The sequence below is a fragment of the Coffea arabica genome, chromosome 1e, assembly GCF_036785885.1.
Source record: "Coffea arabica cultivar ET-39 chromosome 1e, Coffea Arabica ET-39 HiFi, whole genome shotgun sequence".
Taxonomy (NCBI): domain Eukaryota; kingdom Viridiplantae; phylum Streptophyta; class Magnoliopsida; order Gentianales; family Rubiaceae; genus Coffea; species Coffea arabica.
The window spans coordinates 40907173-40926052 of NC_092311.1; the positions used below are offsets into that span (position 1 = coordinate 40907173).

Below are 18880 nucleotides of genomic sequence, written 5' to 3' on the forward strand. Positions count from 1 at the left end.
AGGAAAATAATTTCATTTTATGATATTTTCTTGAGAATAAAATGAAAAACTAGACTAGAAAGGAAAGAGGAAAACCCATAATTAAAAGAATTGAAAGGCTAAAAAAATTGTATTTTAGGAAAGTGATTTGAATATTTTTTTAATCATTTAAGGAGAAGATAGATCTTTGCAATTTCTCTTTTTTAATTTCAATCATTAAGGTAAAAATTTTTGTGGGAAAGAGAAAGAATTAAATAAAGAAGAAAGAGAAAAAGAAATAAAAGAAAGGAAAACAAGGTAAATGAAAAGTCAAAATAATGCAAGGATAATTTTGTCCTAAAGGGGGTTAAGTGAGCAAATTTAAAGATTATAGGGTAAACTGAAAAATGGAATATTCTTTTAAGGGGATAAAATATGATTAACCGTAAAGTTAAACTAAAGCCCACGAGTTGCACACTCCAAATCCCAATTATTTCTGCTCCTTTTTATTTTATTTTATTTTTTGGGAGCTGAGAGGATAGGACAAAGATACAACTTGAAGTCCAACAGGATATTCAAACAAAGCATATATCAATTGACTCATTGAATTGTCCTTTAGTTAACAAAATTCCCACCTACTTTCCATGTGTTTCAGTACCCCAAAACAGTAGAGCATAGCATTGCAGGAGAAATCTCTGTCCCAGTTATGGCTTCCGCTCAATTTCTCTGCGGTCAGCAACTTTACATCTCCTGCAAAAATGGCAGAACCCAACTCAATTCTTTCAAGAAAGGAAGTATTTCTCTATCTCCCACTTATAGGCCAAAAGGGTCATCATTTTTGGGACAAAAATCCCAATTTGGAAGGACCCTTGTAGTCAAAGCTTCTTCTGATTCAACAACTTCTGGCAAGAAGCAAGTAGAGGTACGGTTTTAAGTTAGTGGATTGCTTTTCTTGTCCAGTATTTTTGCCTAGATTTGACAATAAAGCTGTGGGCTTCTTTTCAAATGTTGTTGTTTTAGATAGTGTATGATCTTGAGGATAAATTTAATAAGTTAGCTGATGAAGTGGATAAGAATGCTGGACTTACAAGGCTAACTCTGTTTTCACCTTGCAAGGTAAGGTTAACTAAGTTTATTGCTTGCAGCATTGACTCTATTGATTATGTTTCAATCTGTCTGTTTTACTTTTTAAATCTTCTGTCTTTGGGATGCAGATAAATGTTTTTCTGAGAATAACTGGCAAAAGGGAAGATGGGTATCATGAGTTGGCATCTCTCTTTCATGTATGTGTACCTTCCGTTTCCTATTGCTCGCAAATCTAGTATTCAACAAAAAGAAAGAAAAAATATACGCAGATGTTCTTTTTAACTAGAACAACGCCAAATAACCACATCAATATTTACAGAACTTAGAAAGGCCTATGTTGTATGTATTTCAAGTGTTCTGTGATTTTAGATTATTGAATGGTTTGCTAATGTTGGTTTGATTGGACTTCTGCAATCCTTCAGGTTATTAGTCTAGGAGACAAAATTAAGTTCTCTCTAGCACCGTCAAAATTAAATGACAGATTATCGACCAATGCTCCAGGAGTTCCCCTTGATGATAGAAATTTGGTGAGCTTGAAAGCGTTTGTCTTGAGTTTAGTTTTTTTTTTTTTTGGTCTCATGTTGTAATTTCGCATTCTTGCCCCACCCTTGCGCAGATAATAAAGGCCCTAAATCTATATAGGAAAAAGACTGGCACTGACAACTTCTTTTGGGTAAAGTTTGTGATAAGTTTTTCTGATTGATAACTTCTTTTGCACATAAGTTTTATAGCTGAATTTGAGTGAATTATCTTTTTAAATTTTGAACAGGTTCATCTTGATAAAAGGGTTCCCACTGGAGCGGGCTTAGGTGGTGGTAGCAGTAATGCTGCAACTGCTTTATGGGCAGCAAATCAATTCTCTGGTTGTATTGCTAGTGAAAAGGATCTCCAAGAATGGTCAAGTGAGATTGGTTCGGACATTCCTTTCTTTTTCTCCAATGGAGCAGCTTATTGTACAGGCAGAGGCGAGGTACGTCTGAGTTGGACATGCACAGTGTGTTTACTAAATTTTGTCCTTTGATTTTCATACATATACCTCCAAGTCCATATTTTGCATTTCCTGGCAACCTAGTCTTGGCATGTTATCCCCCAAGAACCTGAACAAATACTTTCCACATTCTGAAAAAAACATTCTTTTGCAGTTAATGATCCTTTACTTGTTTAATTTGACATAGTTGTTATGGCTACCCTATGAAGTGTATGTTTTGTTTATCATGCAAAGAATATTAACTGCACGCATAATGGCATATTTGCCAGGAGGAAAGTCAATGCTTTGCTCAGAATACTCCCTAACAATGACATGTATTCAGGTTGTTCAAGATATTCCCTCACCGATAGGGTATGACATTCCAATGGTTCTGATAAAACCTCCAGAAGCATGTTCTACAGCTGAAGTTTACAAGGTAGTAAGTCATAAACTTAGTGAAAATTCTTTAATGGCAGTAGGTTGGATGAATCTTGACAAAACAACATTTTATACATCAGCGGCTGCGGTTGGATGAAACTAGCAAGATCGACCCATTGATCTTGTTAGAAAAGATCTCAACAGGAGGAATATCTCAAGATGTTTGTGTCAATGATCTAGGTATGAACTCAAAGAAGTTATCTTCCCATCCCCCTGCATCTAGGTGTCTATTTTGATGTACTTAATTCTGGTAATGCAAAATTATTTGCTCTCTTAAACTTTTTTTTCACTGAAATGTCTTTATTATGACAAAAAAGGAAATTGTTTTCTTTTACTTAGTCTAGGTACATGCTATGACTTGGTGATGGGTGGTGATCAACCATAATCTGGTATGCAATATATGTATACTCATGGATCATCCTTAGACTGGATGAAGAGTTGCTTAGACTTTGCTTATGTATCTGTAATAATGGTCCACTAAATTCCAATTTAGGCCTGCTCACATTTTGAAGCAACTGTGCAACTGAAGGAAACTGTCTTGAAAACTTTATGCATGATTAGAAGACCCTTAAGCAGTTATGTGTACTTCCTGAGCTCATATAAGAGGGAAAAGGTGGTCATTTTTAGTAAATTTTTCATTGAGGTGTCAAATCTCGGACACTGATTCCATGGAAGATCATATTGACTTTGCAAGTTTTTATACAACAGTATGGAGTTGAGGTTAGGGGGATAAGCCGCAGCTTAGCATGTGTCCTTTTCTGCAGACAGATCCTGTGGTGAACAGCTTTAGTTTGTAAGGACCTTTTTCATATAAGTTAGAATCTGGATTTATAATACTGTGAGATGAAAGCTTAGCTGCATCTAGAGGAACTCGCAACTGAATTTATGCACCAAATTCTCGTCCATGGCATACAACTCTGGAACGCCTGCAGTTAGAAAAACATTTAAAATCCAAAACAGATTGCATACTTCTGTACCATGTAATATTCAATTAGACTATTTTTTCTTGGTTGATTAAACATCTGTTCATGCCTCTGTTGCAGAACCTCCTGCTTTTGAAGTCCTGCCTTCTCTGAAAAGATTGAAGCAGCGTGTAGGTGCTGCTGGTCGAGGACAATATGACGCCGTTTTTATGTCTGGGAGGTAAAACATTGCTCGCGTTGATGTCTTAACCTTCAAGTGTTTGCACATAACAATACATATCTAAAGTATCCTATTGTCTCATTTTTAGCATTCATATTTTTTATTATTTATGATCAAAATTACTTCCTTTCCATTTTGATAGTTCATTTAACAGTTAATGAGTCACAGTTACTTTACAATAAGATTAGAAACTTTTATGATCTCAAATGAGATCTGTTTGTGCACGAAACATAATTACTTAACAATAAGATTAGAAACTCTTGTGATCTCAAATGAGATCTGTTTGTGCACGCATTCTAGACTGCCTATTTTAGATGTGGAATTGATCTTAACAAAGGAAGACATGGTCATAGCCCCAGAAACCGTGATGCTTGCTAGTGTCACTTTATAGATGGTTCTGCAAAACTTAGAGTTTTTTATGATCTCCAGACTAATTATCTGTGAGAAAACCAGATGTACTTCTTTGAAACCTTATCCTGGGCTGACATCTGATTCACTAACAAGAACAGCTATGCTGGTTCAAATTTAACCAAAACCTGGCTGTTCCTGTTATGATCCAAGCTTGTTCAATCTACTTGGGGCACAATTACCTCAATCCTGAAAGACAAATGTCATTTCTATCACAATAACCAAAGCTTTTCTTTGATTTATGGTATAGTGCGTTATAGTAAAGAGATGACTAATGTGGTTAATATTTCTGGAAAAACAAATGTATCATCCTGCTGGATAGTTTAATATGTATTTGTAAGCAATAGGTTCTGGAAGGAGCCCTTTAAATGTTGGTAACCTGTTTGCACTAGGTTGATTCTTATGTTTGTCTGCAATGCTATTATGTTAGATGCAGACTTGTGTTCATTGTTTCAGATTGGTAAAGTTTTATTGAATATAATCCGGATCATCAAGTTTTAGGTCCTCTGCAAACATTGAAGAAACACAAGGAGCTTTTCTGCTTTCTTCCATGTAGAAGTATAAGTGGAGATTCACATTGTTAAACATCACAAAAAAGAAATGAAAAATAAGGGATAGTTATTTTGCCTATAAGTGTTCATAATCAGCTTGATCCTCTATGTGAGAAGTTGAGTATTTCTTATGGTCTTGTTGAAAATGCAACTTGAATTGCTGAACTATGCACATCTACCTGATATCATTTGAACCATTTGAGTTACTCTCTTGGCACAAAAAGTATCCCTCTTAACCTAGTTCTTTAAACCAATTTTAATTCTGATAGGGCCTAGCTTCAAACTGTGCACTTCTTCTTTTGTGTTGCCTCACTTGATCCAGATCCAAATGAGATTATGGGGGAATGCCTCAAGGCTTAAGAATATTCAATCAGGCTTATTACTTATGCCTTGGGAGATGGTCAATTTCTGAGGCTAACATGGCAAGAATTTCACCTCCGAATAATGTGTAATAATCTTGTAGTGTCATCTAATATCCTAATAAGTGTGGCATTATGCTCACCTAACAAGCAGATGATGCTAGTGCGGTGATCAGCATTGAATGCTGAATATGATTATGGCTGCAAACAAACTGAGATACTCTGAAATAATTCAATACCCCATGCAACTCAAGATTGTTAATACTGGACAATCATTAAATTAAGTTCATGATGGAAAAACTTGAGCTCTGATTTGTCAGAACAAATATAAGTAACTTCAGTTCAAAATATTTGCAAACCTCAGCAACCATGCCCTGTCATAAACAAGTTCTGTTACTATACATACATACATGCACATATACATACACACACACACATATAATGTAATGTGTAATACATCATACCACAGTTTTGTGCTCCATATAGATTAATATATTTCTTTTAATAGTTCCCCCTCCCACTTCTTATACCCCACCCCTCCCATGCTTTTTAAAAAAAAAAAAACCCTCAAATGTGGGCCTGCCGGTCCTCCTTGAATCATGCGAGAAACTGGTTCTTTGCAGTCTTTCTTGATCTCAAGCTCTAGCATGGTTAACTGTACTTAGCTTGAACACACCGTACACATAGTAGAACTATAGCTGTAAACATGTTCTGTATTCTCATTTTTCTATATAATACGGTTAGAAGAATATCAGCTATGGCAATTGTTCTCATGAATCTTGCTACTTGCCATGAGGAGGAGTGTATAGTGGTGGGACTCATATACTCTGTAAGGTAGACATGCAGTGAATACATGCATAATATGGAGAATGTGATCTCCCTAGTTTGGTGTAATAATCAAGAGTCATCCCCATTGGGATCTAAATTTCAGCACCATCACAAATTGGAGAAAATCTCATTCTTGAATACTATGTTGAGATTTTCTTCTCCTTCTTTCTGCTCTTTGGTATATTTTTTATGATAAAAATGCATTATTAATCTTCACCCAACTCCCCCTTCATAAGAATTAATTTTAGCTCAATATATTGAAGACAATTTGCCTCTCATGCAGTTTAATCAAAGTTAAACTATTGCTGAGTCTTGAGTTCTAAGGATTGATTGAATTCTTGGTCCAAAATAAAGTGTAAACATTATTCACATGAGAGACCAAGAAACAAGTAAGATAGCATAAAGGTGTGTGTAACCTAGATTTTTGCTTTGTAAGAGTAAAGATGCTGCAAGTAAGATAGCATAATGGTGTGTGAGTCCGATGGACAGAAGAATTAAAAACAAACATATACTGTTCAAGTACCTCAAAATATAAGGGGCTATGTTCAACACGAACATTTTTTCATCTGAAAGCACATTATTTTTCTACTGAAAAAAAAAGCACATTATTCAGTATTCGATTTGTTTATCTGTTCCTCTTCATTGTTCAGCAATACGTACAACTGTGTTGTATAACTCTTCTGTTTGTCTTATTGACTGCTAAGGATACCCTAAATACTTGATTGGCAAAAGCCAGAGAGTACTTTCACAAGAACCACTTTTACCCTTGAATAAGAAGCATAACCATCTCTCAAATTATTATGCAGCGGAAGCACTATAGTTGGAGTTGGCTCTCCTGATCCCCCACAATTTGTCTATGATGATGATGAGTACAAGGATGTATTCTTGTCAGGTGAGACATAACAAATCAATCAAAGTCACATAGTAAATTCTAAATCCGGTCTCTGCATGCACAAATGGAATGCATAGTCATCTTATATTGCACTTCATGAGGTACGTATTCATATCATTTCAAAGAGATCATACTATCAGCTTCAGGTAGGTTTATCGGTCGGGTAAGCTGAGTGGTAATCTTATTTTAGAAGAACGATGAGCACTGAGAATAGTAAAGAAGAATCTGAGGGTGTTGAAAAGCGATCATGCCCTTAACCCTCAGAGAGATCATAGAAAGGGCATGACATTAGCCTGCCTGAAGTGAAGCAAAATATCACCTGCTCATGCAATCTCCTAAGAGTTATTTACTCTAGTTCCTCTCTCCTACACTTGAGAAATGAGATGCCGCCTCCTAAAAGATTTCTTGTATCCATGTATTAGCATCTGTACTCATCTCCTAAAGTGTTATTCTACCTACTAAGTAACTGACTTTTATTGGAGGATGGAGTCTTACATATTGACCTCTTGATTGTCTGCTTTTAAAATAGATTAATCTACTTGTCTTAAGAGTCTGTTTCTTAAGCTTGTTCTGACACCTGATCAATTTGATTGCAGAAGCCCATTTCATCACTAGGCCAGCTAATCAGTGGTACTCTGAACCTGTATTAAGAAATGCCACCACCTCAGCAACAGAATTCTCCAGCACAGCAGAATAGTTTTGCTTCTTTCCAATTGGCTTCAAAGGAAACAATGCAACTGTATCATGACAATGGAACTCAAGGGGCTGCAGGGGGGTCGACATAATATTCTCATCTCATAATTCATTTGCATAGATTTGTGAAATTCATTTATATAGTGCCTACCATGAACTTTAGGAGATGTTTCAAAATGGAATGGTCCAAGAGCCATTTTGAAAAGGACACTTAAATATGGATACTCTATTATCTAAATATGTTTGATTTTCACAAGACAGCAAAGTTTTCAATGCAGGTTCAGCCCTTCTCATGTATTTTTTTTGTCTTGAAGAAAATCCGAGTACCCAGGTTGCTGCATTCTGCTAAGCTGCTATTCTATTAAGTCTCCCCTTTGACTATTCAACCAAATCTTTTGCTTTGATTTGGATGGCTCAATCCCATTTCTCATGAAGAAAGAAACGAAAGATATACAACGTGTTGCAATCATGCATCAATAGGCACCTGAAGTCAATATCGTGATTGAACGAGGCAAGAAAAACACCTAATTTCTACTAATTGTTGATGCCTAATATGTACCAACTAAACCTACCCGAACGCATCCAAATCCCACCAACTCTAGGAAGCGAGGACTAAAGGGAGTAGCCGTTAAGTTTCAAAAATTGCATTTGCAACCATTAACAATTAATCATTAACCTAATATACCTCAATTTTGGGAAATTGGCTAAACCACCAGAAAAACCAAAATGATGCGAGTGCCAATAGGGGTTTTCCCTACACTCTTCCAGAGCACAATTCGAACATCAGTGAAACAAGCATTATTTTGCTCTGGTAGATGCAATGATTTTTGACGCTATGGCAAATATAAAATATATAAAACAAAAACAAATGGGAAAAAAAATTGGAGACAAGGAAAAGGACCAGAAGAACAATAAACGAAGACTTAAGATGCTTTTTCCACTAAGGTTGACCAATGACAATCAAACGGGCAAAAGCATCAGAACCAACACCAACATGAAATTCAAGCACAGTTTCTTGTTTTTTCTTTTTCCTTTTATTGTTTTAGGTCCTCCCAGCCATCCTACAGAGAGGGGGAGGAAACAAACTGTCTGGGTAAACTGAAAAGGTCTTTTTCCTCAAAGGGGGAAGTCCACTCACGAGAACCACTCGTTGACGTTTCAGAAGGACCTACTCCATCCTGCAGCCCTGCAATTGGAACCCTACTCCCATTGGACAGGACGGGTCTCATGGCAGACTTTACACCCATTCCAGAAGAAAATGAATCATATGTACGAGGAGCCTCATTTTGCATGAATGAGTTCATCCCAGGCCACAAACCACCCGGCCTTGAAATGGAAGACCCACGATCCAAACTCCAGTCAATGTTGGTGTAATCTAACTGCATCATTGAGCCACCTGTATTCCAGTCCACGGGAGATGAGGAGCCTGACGAGCCATTAGTGCCTAGCCCCGAGAAAAGACCCAGATTGGATGCAGGAGCAAGTGTCGGAGATGCTCCTGTTCTGCTCCATAAACCATTTCCACGGCTTATACCTGGGGATTCCATCGGGCCACTGCTCGACACAAACTGCTGCTGAGGCTGATACTGAAACTGGTTGTACAGCTGATTTGTACTTGCACTGTTTGGACTTAAACTTCTTGCACCAGAAACAGGGGGCATTAATCCATTGGGCTTCAAAGTTTCCATACTATTTGGATACCATCCCACAGCTGTCCCAGGTGAAGATGAACTTACACTTGTACTAGGCGTCTGCTTTACATTCATGTTCTGCGGGCGCTGCATTACTATTACAGGTTCTCTGACAGACCCTATCTGTAGATTCTTCAGTTCACTTCCAAGAGTCACAAATCGAGCTTCCACTTTAGAAGGTGCAGGTGAGGCCTGCAATGATGACGCCAAAGAGTAAGAAACAGAAGGATTTGATCCAGCAATTGGCCACCGTTTCTCTGCCGGAACACCAATTTGTTGCGGATTGGCCCACTCCATTTTTGATGGTTGAATCCTTTTTAACGACTGCAGGTTCTTGTTTCCAGGATCCAGTGGAGGCCCTGTTGTAACTGCAATTCTGGTGTAATTGAAATCTTTCTCATCTCTTTTTTGCTGTATGGTAATTGCTGGAGAAGGTTTGGATTGTATCCTCAATGGATTCTGACTTGCAGCTACTGGAAGCTTGCCATTGCCTATGGTAGGTGGATCACCAGTTTCTTCTGGCTTAGGTGGGGCAGAAGGAGGGTCCTGTTTCTGGACTCTCAGAGATTCTTCTGCCTTATCAAGATCACCCTCACAGGCAACTATAGCCCTTTCTACTTCCTGCTTGGAACACTTGTATCTAATTTCCATGTCTGCAATTCGAGCAAGCTCTTCTGATATGTCAATTTTCAAATTACTCCCACTATCAAGGTTATGTTCCCTATGCTTATCTGCTTCTTCACCTCCTTCAAATAACCATGCTACTGATTCCTCTACTCTTCCTTCATTTAAAATGAGAGCCATTGTTGCCCGTTCTTGAGAAAAACCCATTGCCACAAGCTGCTGAGCCAATGCTTCTAGCTTTCTTGACATGAGATAGCCACTGCACCGCTCATGCAACTCTTGGGCTCGCCTCTCCTTCTGGCGCTGATGCTTCCTGTCATTCTTTTGACGAATTTTTTCTCGCTTATCATTGTCAGCTCCAGGTACTGTTTCCTGACGGGTAGGTGGATGCGATGCTTTTTCCTTGTGATCTTCTGACTCACCAGACCAACTACCGTTGTTAGAAACAGAATCATACTCAACACCGGTCCCAAATGAGTTCCCACTGTGATCATCAGTCTCATCTATATTCCGGAATCTACCATTAACATGAAGAGGGGCAGGGGATGATGATGGTGCTGTCTCAATTGTGTGGAATGTTCCCAAAAGTGGATTGTATCCACTAGCAGGAACCCCAGCTCCTGTGTTAGCATGGCCTGAAGACTTTGAAGAAGCCTTTGAAGGTTCCTTTACCGCCTTCTTGTCCTTTGATTTAGCTTTGGATGCTGGAGACATCTCCTCGGCCTCTATTTCTAATTCCTGCACACCGTAAGCAAGACCCAATTTAGTTTAACTGCAACAAACTACGGGCAAAAGAGGCTGCAATGAACAGGGTATTTACAAGATCTCAGTTTCAGTTTCCAACAAATGTCATAGTTCAGTAAAAGCAACTATTAGAAAATACAAAAAAAAGTGCATACATGGATGTGATGAAAAACATTTACGAGAAGAGTGGTGCTAATTCTGCAAACTGATGCCACATACGACAGAAATAAACAAATAACAAGTAACACCTGCAAAACTAAATTTTCACAAACAGGAAACCAAAAATTATTCAGTTGCCAACTAGGGCTCAAAATGTCAACACCAGAAATAGCAAACCAGAAGCAAGATTTGAATGCAAAACTGCTTCCACCCAGCTTCTTTTCCAGATAACCAGGTTACTGATGTCTATAGCAACAGTATGAATTCTAAATAACTTCGAAGTACATATGTGACCCGTAAGAGTAAAGTATTAAAAAGTAGTCATTACTGAAGCAAAAACAATGGAATGGATGAAGTCCAGTGAGTGTGAGTGTGTGACATAAAAAATAAGCACAAAACAGGATCACCACAGAAATTGTGTGCAATATAGAAGAATCAATAAGAAACTAATCAAGAATCCAGAGACATAGACACCCATTGAAGTCAGCTTTTTACCATAGTATACTAGCCATCCTATTCCCAATGATCAGTCAATTTCTCGTTAAATATTCAAATAGTACTCTTTCCACATTACTTACTCCCATAAAAACTGCAACTCTCCCAACTGCTTTCAAATTCAAAAGTTCACAAGTTTCCTTACCTACATTTTACATGGCGCTCCAATTTTCAAAAGCATGCTTACTCGGAATAAAATCCAGCTAAATAAACAACCTATTTGTGCAACTATCTCCACCGTTACATTCAGTGACATACTTGTTTTAGCATACTTATATAACTATGCAGGTAGAAAAGCATATATGCTAGGCCAAACTTCTGTTACTGAGATAAGATTAGAAATGGATTTCCGTATTGACGTCTCAAACTAGTCACACTTACCAAGCAAATTCTGCCTTATCCAGGAGGCTCTATCTTGATGCCAGTGTCATTCCTTCCCAAAGAAATTTAACACTATAAAACATTTACACGCCTGCATTCCCACATTTGAATATCCTCTATAAAGATACAAACCTAAAATCCTCCTATATCCACCAACAGCTATCTAATAGAACATTTCGGCTTTTCATAGATCTAAAGCACATTGAACTTGTTTGGTCAAACAAATTTTTCTAGAAGCCAAGTAACAGAAAGCGTATAGCTGATGATCCTAACATACATCATACAACTTACTGACACACACATCAATGGGTAAAAAAAGTGGAGCCCCCACCTTCACTTCATCAACAAAATCAAGACACGTAACTAAAGCACCAACTAGATGTCGGTCGACGTCGACATTCAATCTCTGTACACGTGTAAAATAAACAAATTGCAATCTCCTGAGTATGTACACGTGTAAAGAACACATTGCAATCCCCTGACTGTATACACGTGTACCTGACTGTATACACGTGTAGGAAAAAAAGTCAAGAAACTGCATCACCATTGTTGCCGTCCTTCCTCAGCAAAGCTAAGAACCTCAAAACTAAAAAAAATCAATCAAAAAAAAAAAAATAGCTGCCCACCTCAAGAAACAATGAAAACAATCAAAATCATTCGATTATAACCATAAATTAGACCAAAAAAATCAAAAAACTCGCAACCAACAATCACATTCTCAGAAGAACACAACAAATCAATTAAATTCAAGCAAACTAACATGATACAATTGCATATTACAAGCAAACACGCCTATTCAACAATTCATCAATCAAAATTCCCCTTAATAAAAAATTGATCCATCGCACAATTAGCCACACGACACAAGCAATTCAACTGCGGCATGGGCATGCGGATCAAAGAACACCAACTTTTCCACCATATAAGATTCGATCAAATTAAATAAAAAAAAAAAAACCAGAAGTTCCCACACCACCAAAGGCTAACAGAAAAAAGGAATCAGAAGCCACCAATCAGAAACAAAAAGAAAACAACAGTTACATAAATCCACGTGCATACACATACCCTAGGGGAAAAAAATAAGGAGGCAAAACAGAAAAAGATCGATCAGGTGGTGGGGCGGGGGGGAATTGGATACCTGAAACGGAAAAGAGAGATGGCAGAGATGGAGGGACGGATCGATCGAAAAATTGAGTCGGTGATGGTGTGAATGAATGTGAAGAAATTGAAGGAGGAAGGCCCGGGGGCTTGAGGTGGAGAGAAGGAGAGAAAAATTAAAGAAAAAAGAGAGAAGATATGAATGAGTATATGGATATAGAAAGGGGGGGAGGGGAATTGGGGGGCGGGATATGGGGTAGTAGAAAGACGGGGGGTTGGGGGGTGGGATAGCTAATGCGAGGCTGATATGAAACTGAATCGATGGAATTAGGGTTTTTGGTTATTGAGAGAGAGAGAGAGAGAGATTGGATGGATTGATTGATTGAATTTTGGTGATTGGGAATTTAGCATTTTGGGAGGGTGGAGTTGGGGGGAAAAAATTAAAGCTTACTCCATAGTGGTATTGAAAAAAGAATTGGGCTTGATTATTATTATTATTGTTATTATTATTATACGTTTTTGCCCTTGATTTTTGGATTAATTACAAAAAATTTCGCACACATTTGTGGTTTATTGGGGGTGAAAAACCGAAACAGATTGTTAATCGTAATCGCATTCCCTTATTTGTTAACGACATTTTCATTTACCTCTTGAGCTTGTGAATTTAGACAAAGATTATTTCTTACCTTCATTGAATCTGCAATTGCCCTAAGATTTTCCTTCGTTCTATTTTTTCGTATTCGCTTTTTATTTAGATGGTCAATCTTTGACTTTTTTTAAGGGTTTGAATAGTTTGGACTGCTTGTGAGTTTTACATTGCTTCATGACTTGGCTAGATAGAATCGATACCATAGGGGTAGAAATTTTCCAATTGTAATTGTACTTAAACTTTTAACAATTGGAATTTAACTATTGAGATAGCTTTTATTTGGGATAGGAACTCGTTTGTTCAATGAATTTTTAAGTTTTGCTAGTCAATGAATCAAGCTTTTGTGGTGCAACCACATGGAAAGGACATTATTAGTATTTGTGCTTAAAGATTTAAGTCTAGTTTCCTTCCAAAAAAAGAAAAGATTTAAGTCTAGTTTACTAAGCATAAGGTCTAGAAAAGGATTAAGCGTCCATGTACAAGTAATTTAAAGAAAAGTTAAAAACTATACCAGTAGATATTGAATTAAACGAAATTAACTAGACAAAAAGAATGATATGCACGATCTTATGCATTTTTTCTTTTATATGATATGATATGTAGAGAGGGGAATAGTCTCCTTGTTTGGATTGCTATTTTTTCTCAAAAAAAATTTAAATTAAGAGAACATATTTATCAATAACCTGTTTATCTCACACATATCAAATTGTTAGAATACAGTTTTTTTTTTTTTTTTTTTACAAAAACTTCAAAAAAAATAGCAATCCAATTGGGATGAATCTTTAAATTAAGAGAAATTAGTGATATTTTACAGCAAATCCAATGTAGGTAAAGTTTTCAACTTTGAGTAGAATAATAACTAACTAGATTATTCATTCATTTTATTTCAATAATCTCTATTTTTTTTTTTTATCATTGCTAAGGTTGATATTAATCTTCAGAGTACGTTTCAGCAGCATTATGGCATAACTTTAGGACAATTATTTAATGTTCTATAGACTTGTCTATTTGGCCTAAGAAAACATTAAGAGAATGTGTGAGGAAGAAGAGTCTGTCTAAATATCATTATCCCAATCTAAAAGGATATTATTGCAATTTCAAGTTTTAAAAGGTGCTTTTTGTAATTATAATGAGCCCTTAGGGAAGTCAATCCAATTAGACATAATGAAAAATGACGAAAATCAGTTTATAATATTTTGGTGGCAACGAAGAGTAACAAATGGGACACCTGTCTACGTGGAATTTGGATAAAGGTATTACAAATTTACAATCTTTATCTTGAGAAATTTGGATAAAGATCTCTAATCTAGAATTTGGTAAGATTTTTCCTTGTCTTTTTTTTTCTATTTTTTTCTTTGAGATATTGTAAACATTAAAATTTAATTTACAACTTGAATAACAAATCAAGCACATATAACTTAGGAAATAGGGTATTTTATTCATATGAGAAGCTTTTCGTATTTTGTGAAAGGGATATTATATCCTTTCTCGCGAAAGTGAGCATCTCTTTAAAAAAAACTTGAATAAATTTTTTTTTTCTTTTCAGCATAATAAAATGTATGACCAACAAAATTTTTTAAAATTTTGCTAAAATTTGTATTTCAGTTTGGAACACATTAACCTCTTCTTTTATTGTTTATACATGTTGTTATTATATTAGTATTTTCATTTTGTAACCTCCTCAGAGTATATCAAGCATGAAGGATACATAGAATAAGCTACTTAGACAATAAGCTTGCTTGGATTTTGGATAAAATTACAGTAAAATCTCTATAAATTAATACTCAATAAATTAATAACCTCTATTAAATAATAATTTTTTCTGTGCCAACTCGAGCTAACGAGTTAAATTAATAATTTTAATAAAATAATGAGATAATAATTTTTTTGAAAATCTTACATATTCCTTTAGTGCTATTCATATCATAAATTAATAACTCACTAAAATTACATATCATATTTTTATTGAAATATGAGTCTATTTTTTTTTAAACCTATTGTTGTAAATGTTTTTTAAGTGCATGTGGAATGCTCTCTATTATACTCACATAATGCTTGATACATTTGATCAGCCATGATTGATTTATGAGCACCTTTTAGATGAAAATGATATATTAACAATGAGATGTGTAAGAACACTTTGTATTTGTTAACTATAATAAGATTTCCTCGTCCTTTGTATACGTAATATCCATTTGATAAAATAGAAGTAGATATCTATCATTTAGTACTCCTAAGTCTTTTTAACCTCTTAATAATAGAAAAATTATATCAGTTACGTACGTCCACTGAAGAAATTAATAAAATTAAATTATACTTGCAAATCAAGTGCATATTGATTGGTTTATATTTCTTGGACTTTTAGCCTTCTTTTATTAATAGAAAAATTCATATTTTTTTTAATAAAATAGAAGTAGACATCCGTCATTTAGTATTCCTAAGTCTTTTTAACCTTTTAATAATAGAAAACTTATATTAGTTACATACGTATATTGAAGACATTAATAAAATTAAATTATACTTGCAAATTAGGTACATATTGATTGGTTTATATTTCTCGGACTTTTATCCTTCTTTTATTAATAGAATAATTCATATTTTTATAAAACAAATGAAACTCTAGTTGATTAAATGAGTATTTCTTTGAATTGTAAGTAAACTAGATAAAATAATAAATTATTAATTTATCGATTAATTAGTACCTCTTTAAATTAATATAATTTGTATGGTTCCAAGGTTATTATTTTATGGAGGCTTTACTGTAGCTAGCAAAAACTATAAGAGGGAAAAGATTCAATTTCCAGTTGTTTTTCAGATTTTCAAGTTGCTAAGTTCCAAAAATTTAGTAAAGTCATTTCGAATTGATGTGTTATGTGTGAATATGCATTTTTCTTATGTTTTAGGGTTCATTTGGTTGGACTGAAAATAAGAAAATATTTTCCATCAAAGTTATTTTCTTGAAAAATTACTCTCTTTTCTATAATTTTTCAGTATTTGGTTAATCATTGAAAATATTTTCCAAATACCCTTTTTTGTAACTTTTTGGTGTTTGGTTTGTCAGTGAAAATATTTTCTAACTTTTCTTTTTAGTGCTTGTTGATATGTTGTAAATGTTTTCCTACCCACATTTTTTTAAGGATGATCTTTTTTTGTACAAGTTGGATTTTCTTCACCAACACTGGAAAAATCTCTTAGTGGATTGAATTCCAAATTTGGCGAAGTTTGGGAGTGGATGTAGGTGCCAGCAACAGAACCGAACCACTATAAATTAGTTTATCTATCTTTTAGTTTATTTTACTCTTCTTTCATTTAATTGTCGTGTCTAGTTTAATTACTCCATCGTTACTTGCTCTTTCTTGACTTAAGTGTGTGCTTAATTAGGTTAATTTGGATAGTTAAAATTAGATGAATATTTGATATTACTAATTTGATTTATGAACAACCTAATACACGACACTATTTTAGGTTGCTTTAGGCCTCACAATTGGTATCAGAATTTGATTTTCTAGAGATTAAACTCAATCAGTTTAGGAGTAAAGATGGTAACAAATAATACTTTATTTTCAGAGGAACAATCTATTACTAGACCTCCTATGTTTAATAGAGTAAATTTTGTTAGTTGGAGAGAACGTGTGAAAATATTTTTGCAATCTATAGATATTGAGTTGTGATATATAGTTAATGAGAGACCTTATGCAACCACCATTTTAGATGCAGATTTAGATAGATTTAGGCCAAAACTAGAAATGAATTGAGTACTCAAAACAAAGTTAATCACATCGCTAATGCCAAGATATGAATGTTTTGTATAATTTTTCAGATGCCAATGATTCTACAAGGACAAAAGAATGTACGCCGACCAAAGAGATTTGGAATAAGTTGAAAGAAATTTATGAAGGTAGGAATGATGCTAGAGAACTAAAGAAGTCGTTACTTGTTATTAAATATGAATCTTTTAATTTGGAACCTCATAAAAATAATGATAAGGTGCATTATAGATTTAATGACATTATTAAAAAACTTAAAGTGCTTGGTAAAGAATACTCTTTGGGTGAAAGAAATAAAAAAAATTAAATACTTTGCTTAAGGATTAAAAAACTAAGGATGCATTTGATAAAATTGAAATCTGAAAACTGAAATATGAAGTCTGAATTCATTAAGTTATTGAATTGTTAAATATTAAATTAAATATATTTGAGTATATATCACATTTAGTGATAAGTGAATAACTTATCACTTATTTTTGGGAGTAGGTTTTGCTTAAGAAATTCAGTGCCACTTAATTACTTCAGATATTTAATTTTTGGTTATCAAACGTGTCGAACATATTAAGATCTGAATCTATTAAATTTAAGTGCTAAATTGGATTATCAAAGAGGGCCTAAAACTACGGCTATTGAAGATGCAAAAGGTTTGAATTTCATACCTATTGAATCTCTTGTCAATTCACTAATCTTTTATGAATTGAAGTTAAAATCAAAACTGCAAGATCAAGAGGAAGTTAGACTCGTGAGAAGCATTGCACTCACAATCACTCAAGAAGAAGATGATTTACTCAAAATCTCTCACGAGAAGCATTACAAGAAGAAGATGATGAAAATGATATAGCTTTCATGATCAAAACCATTAAGAAAATCTTTAACAATAATAGTAGATTTAAAAAAAAAGAGGATCAAGCAACAACAAGAAGTAAGGAGATAAATGGTACGAATGTGGTCAAATGATGTACTACAAAAATGAGTGCCCAACGAAGAAAAAGAAAGAAACAAGAGGAGATATAACGCAAAACTTCAACAACTTCAAAATTACTTGGAACGATTGCAATTCAGAAAGTAAAGTTGAAAAAGAAGATGAAATGGCTCAAATGGTATTTTTATTTATTGGAAATAATGAGATATTTTCTAACTACTCTTATGATGAAAATAATGATTATTTGATGATGATAATGTTGAGACATTTGTGATTAAATTGCATGATAGGAAAAGAAAAGGAGAGGTAAAATGAATGCAAAATGCATTTGTCAAAAATGCAAGATTGTTGACAAATTTCACCAACTTTGCAAAAATTTCACAAGATTAACCAATACTTCATTGATGAAGCTATGTAATTCTTAGATAAGCAACTAGCAGCTCTAATCCAGATTGAATGCACCATAAAAATTAAATTTCATACAATAGACAGCAAATTCATTGTTGGAAAGGGAGAAAAAGATCAAGTCAAACATGGATTGACTTATATTCACTGGGATAGGATTAGGAAAATAGAACAATTTTCAAACAACCCGTAGGGCAGACATGCAACTAGACTTGGATATAGATTGCTATATGCTTACTGAAAATGAGACATTTGTTGGGACTTCAAAACCTTATTGAATTTCCTTTTAACCAAATGTCACTTTTGCCAAGGAAGGGAGGACAAAAAGAAAATCTGCTATTTCTAAATTCTTTAACTTGTCGACCCAACCATTGTATCTAAATTGTACAGCAACGACATGAATCCCAACTAGTTTTTAGGTATTATCCAAAAATTCCCACTCATTTCAATTGTTAGGAACTAATAAACCCTCATGTCGAAACAAATGAATTAAACCCGAAATATTGATAGTATTTGGAGTTCATATATGTTACAACTAATTTAATTGCATGATAACAAAACCTTCACCATATCTATAGATTACTAGGGCTTTCATGATTTCTAGAAAAGAAAAACTAAAAAA

The 18880-nt window shown here is 34.7% G+C and overlaps 2 protein-coding genes across 7 annotated transcripts; one reads left to right on the plus strand and one right to left on the minus strand.

The window, feature by feature from the left end:
- Nucleotides 1-544: 544 nt before the first annotated feature.
- On the plus strand, nt 545-7620 carry LOC113704431 (4-diphosphocytidyl-2-C-methyl-D-erythritol kinase, chloroplastic/chromoplastic-like). The gene is made up of 11 exons (XM_027226336.1): nt 545-880; nt 979-1074; nt 1173-1241; nt 1467-1571; nt 1661-1717; nt 1814-2014; nt 2355-2447; nt 2530-2629; nt 3493-3592; nt 6545-6630; nt 7227-7620. Exons 1-11 carry the CDS (start codon nt 665-667, stop codon nt 7325-7327), a joined length of 1224 nt encoding a protein of 407 aa, XP_027082137.1. The 5' UTR covers nt 545-664; the 3' UTR covers nt 7328-7620.
- A 615-nt stretch (nt 7621-8235) lies between these two features.
- LOC113704404 (uncharacterized) lies at nt 8236-12907 on the minus strand. Of its 6 annotated transcripts, none has more exons than XM_027226330.2 (3): nt 12556-12907; nt 11916-11988; nt 8236-10376 (listed from the first exon to the last, which is right to left on the minus strand). In XM_027226330.2, the coding sequence occupies exon 3, from the start codon at nt 10350-10352 to the stop codon at nt 8385-8387; it is 1968 nt and encodes a 655-aa protein (XP_027082131.1). In that variant the 5' UTR covers nt 10353-10376; nt 11916-11988; nt 12556-12907; the 3' UTR covers nt 8236-8384. The 6 variants fall into 6 exon arrangements, with proteins under 6 accessions (XP_027082131.1, XP_027082128.1, XP_027082118.1 ...); XM_027226327.2 differs by having other exon boundaries at nt 11916-12003; XM_027226317.2 differs by having other exon boundaries at nt 11418-11988; nt 12556-12906.
- Nucleotides 12908-18880: the final 5973 nt, after the last annotated feature.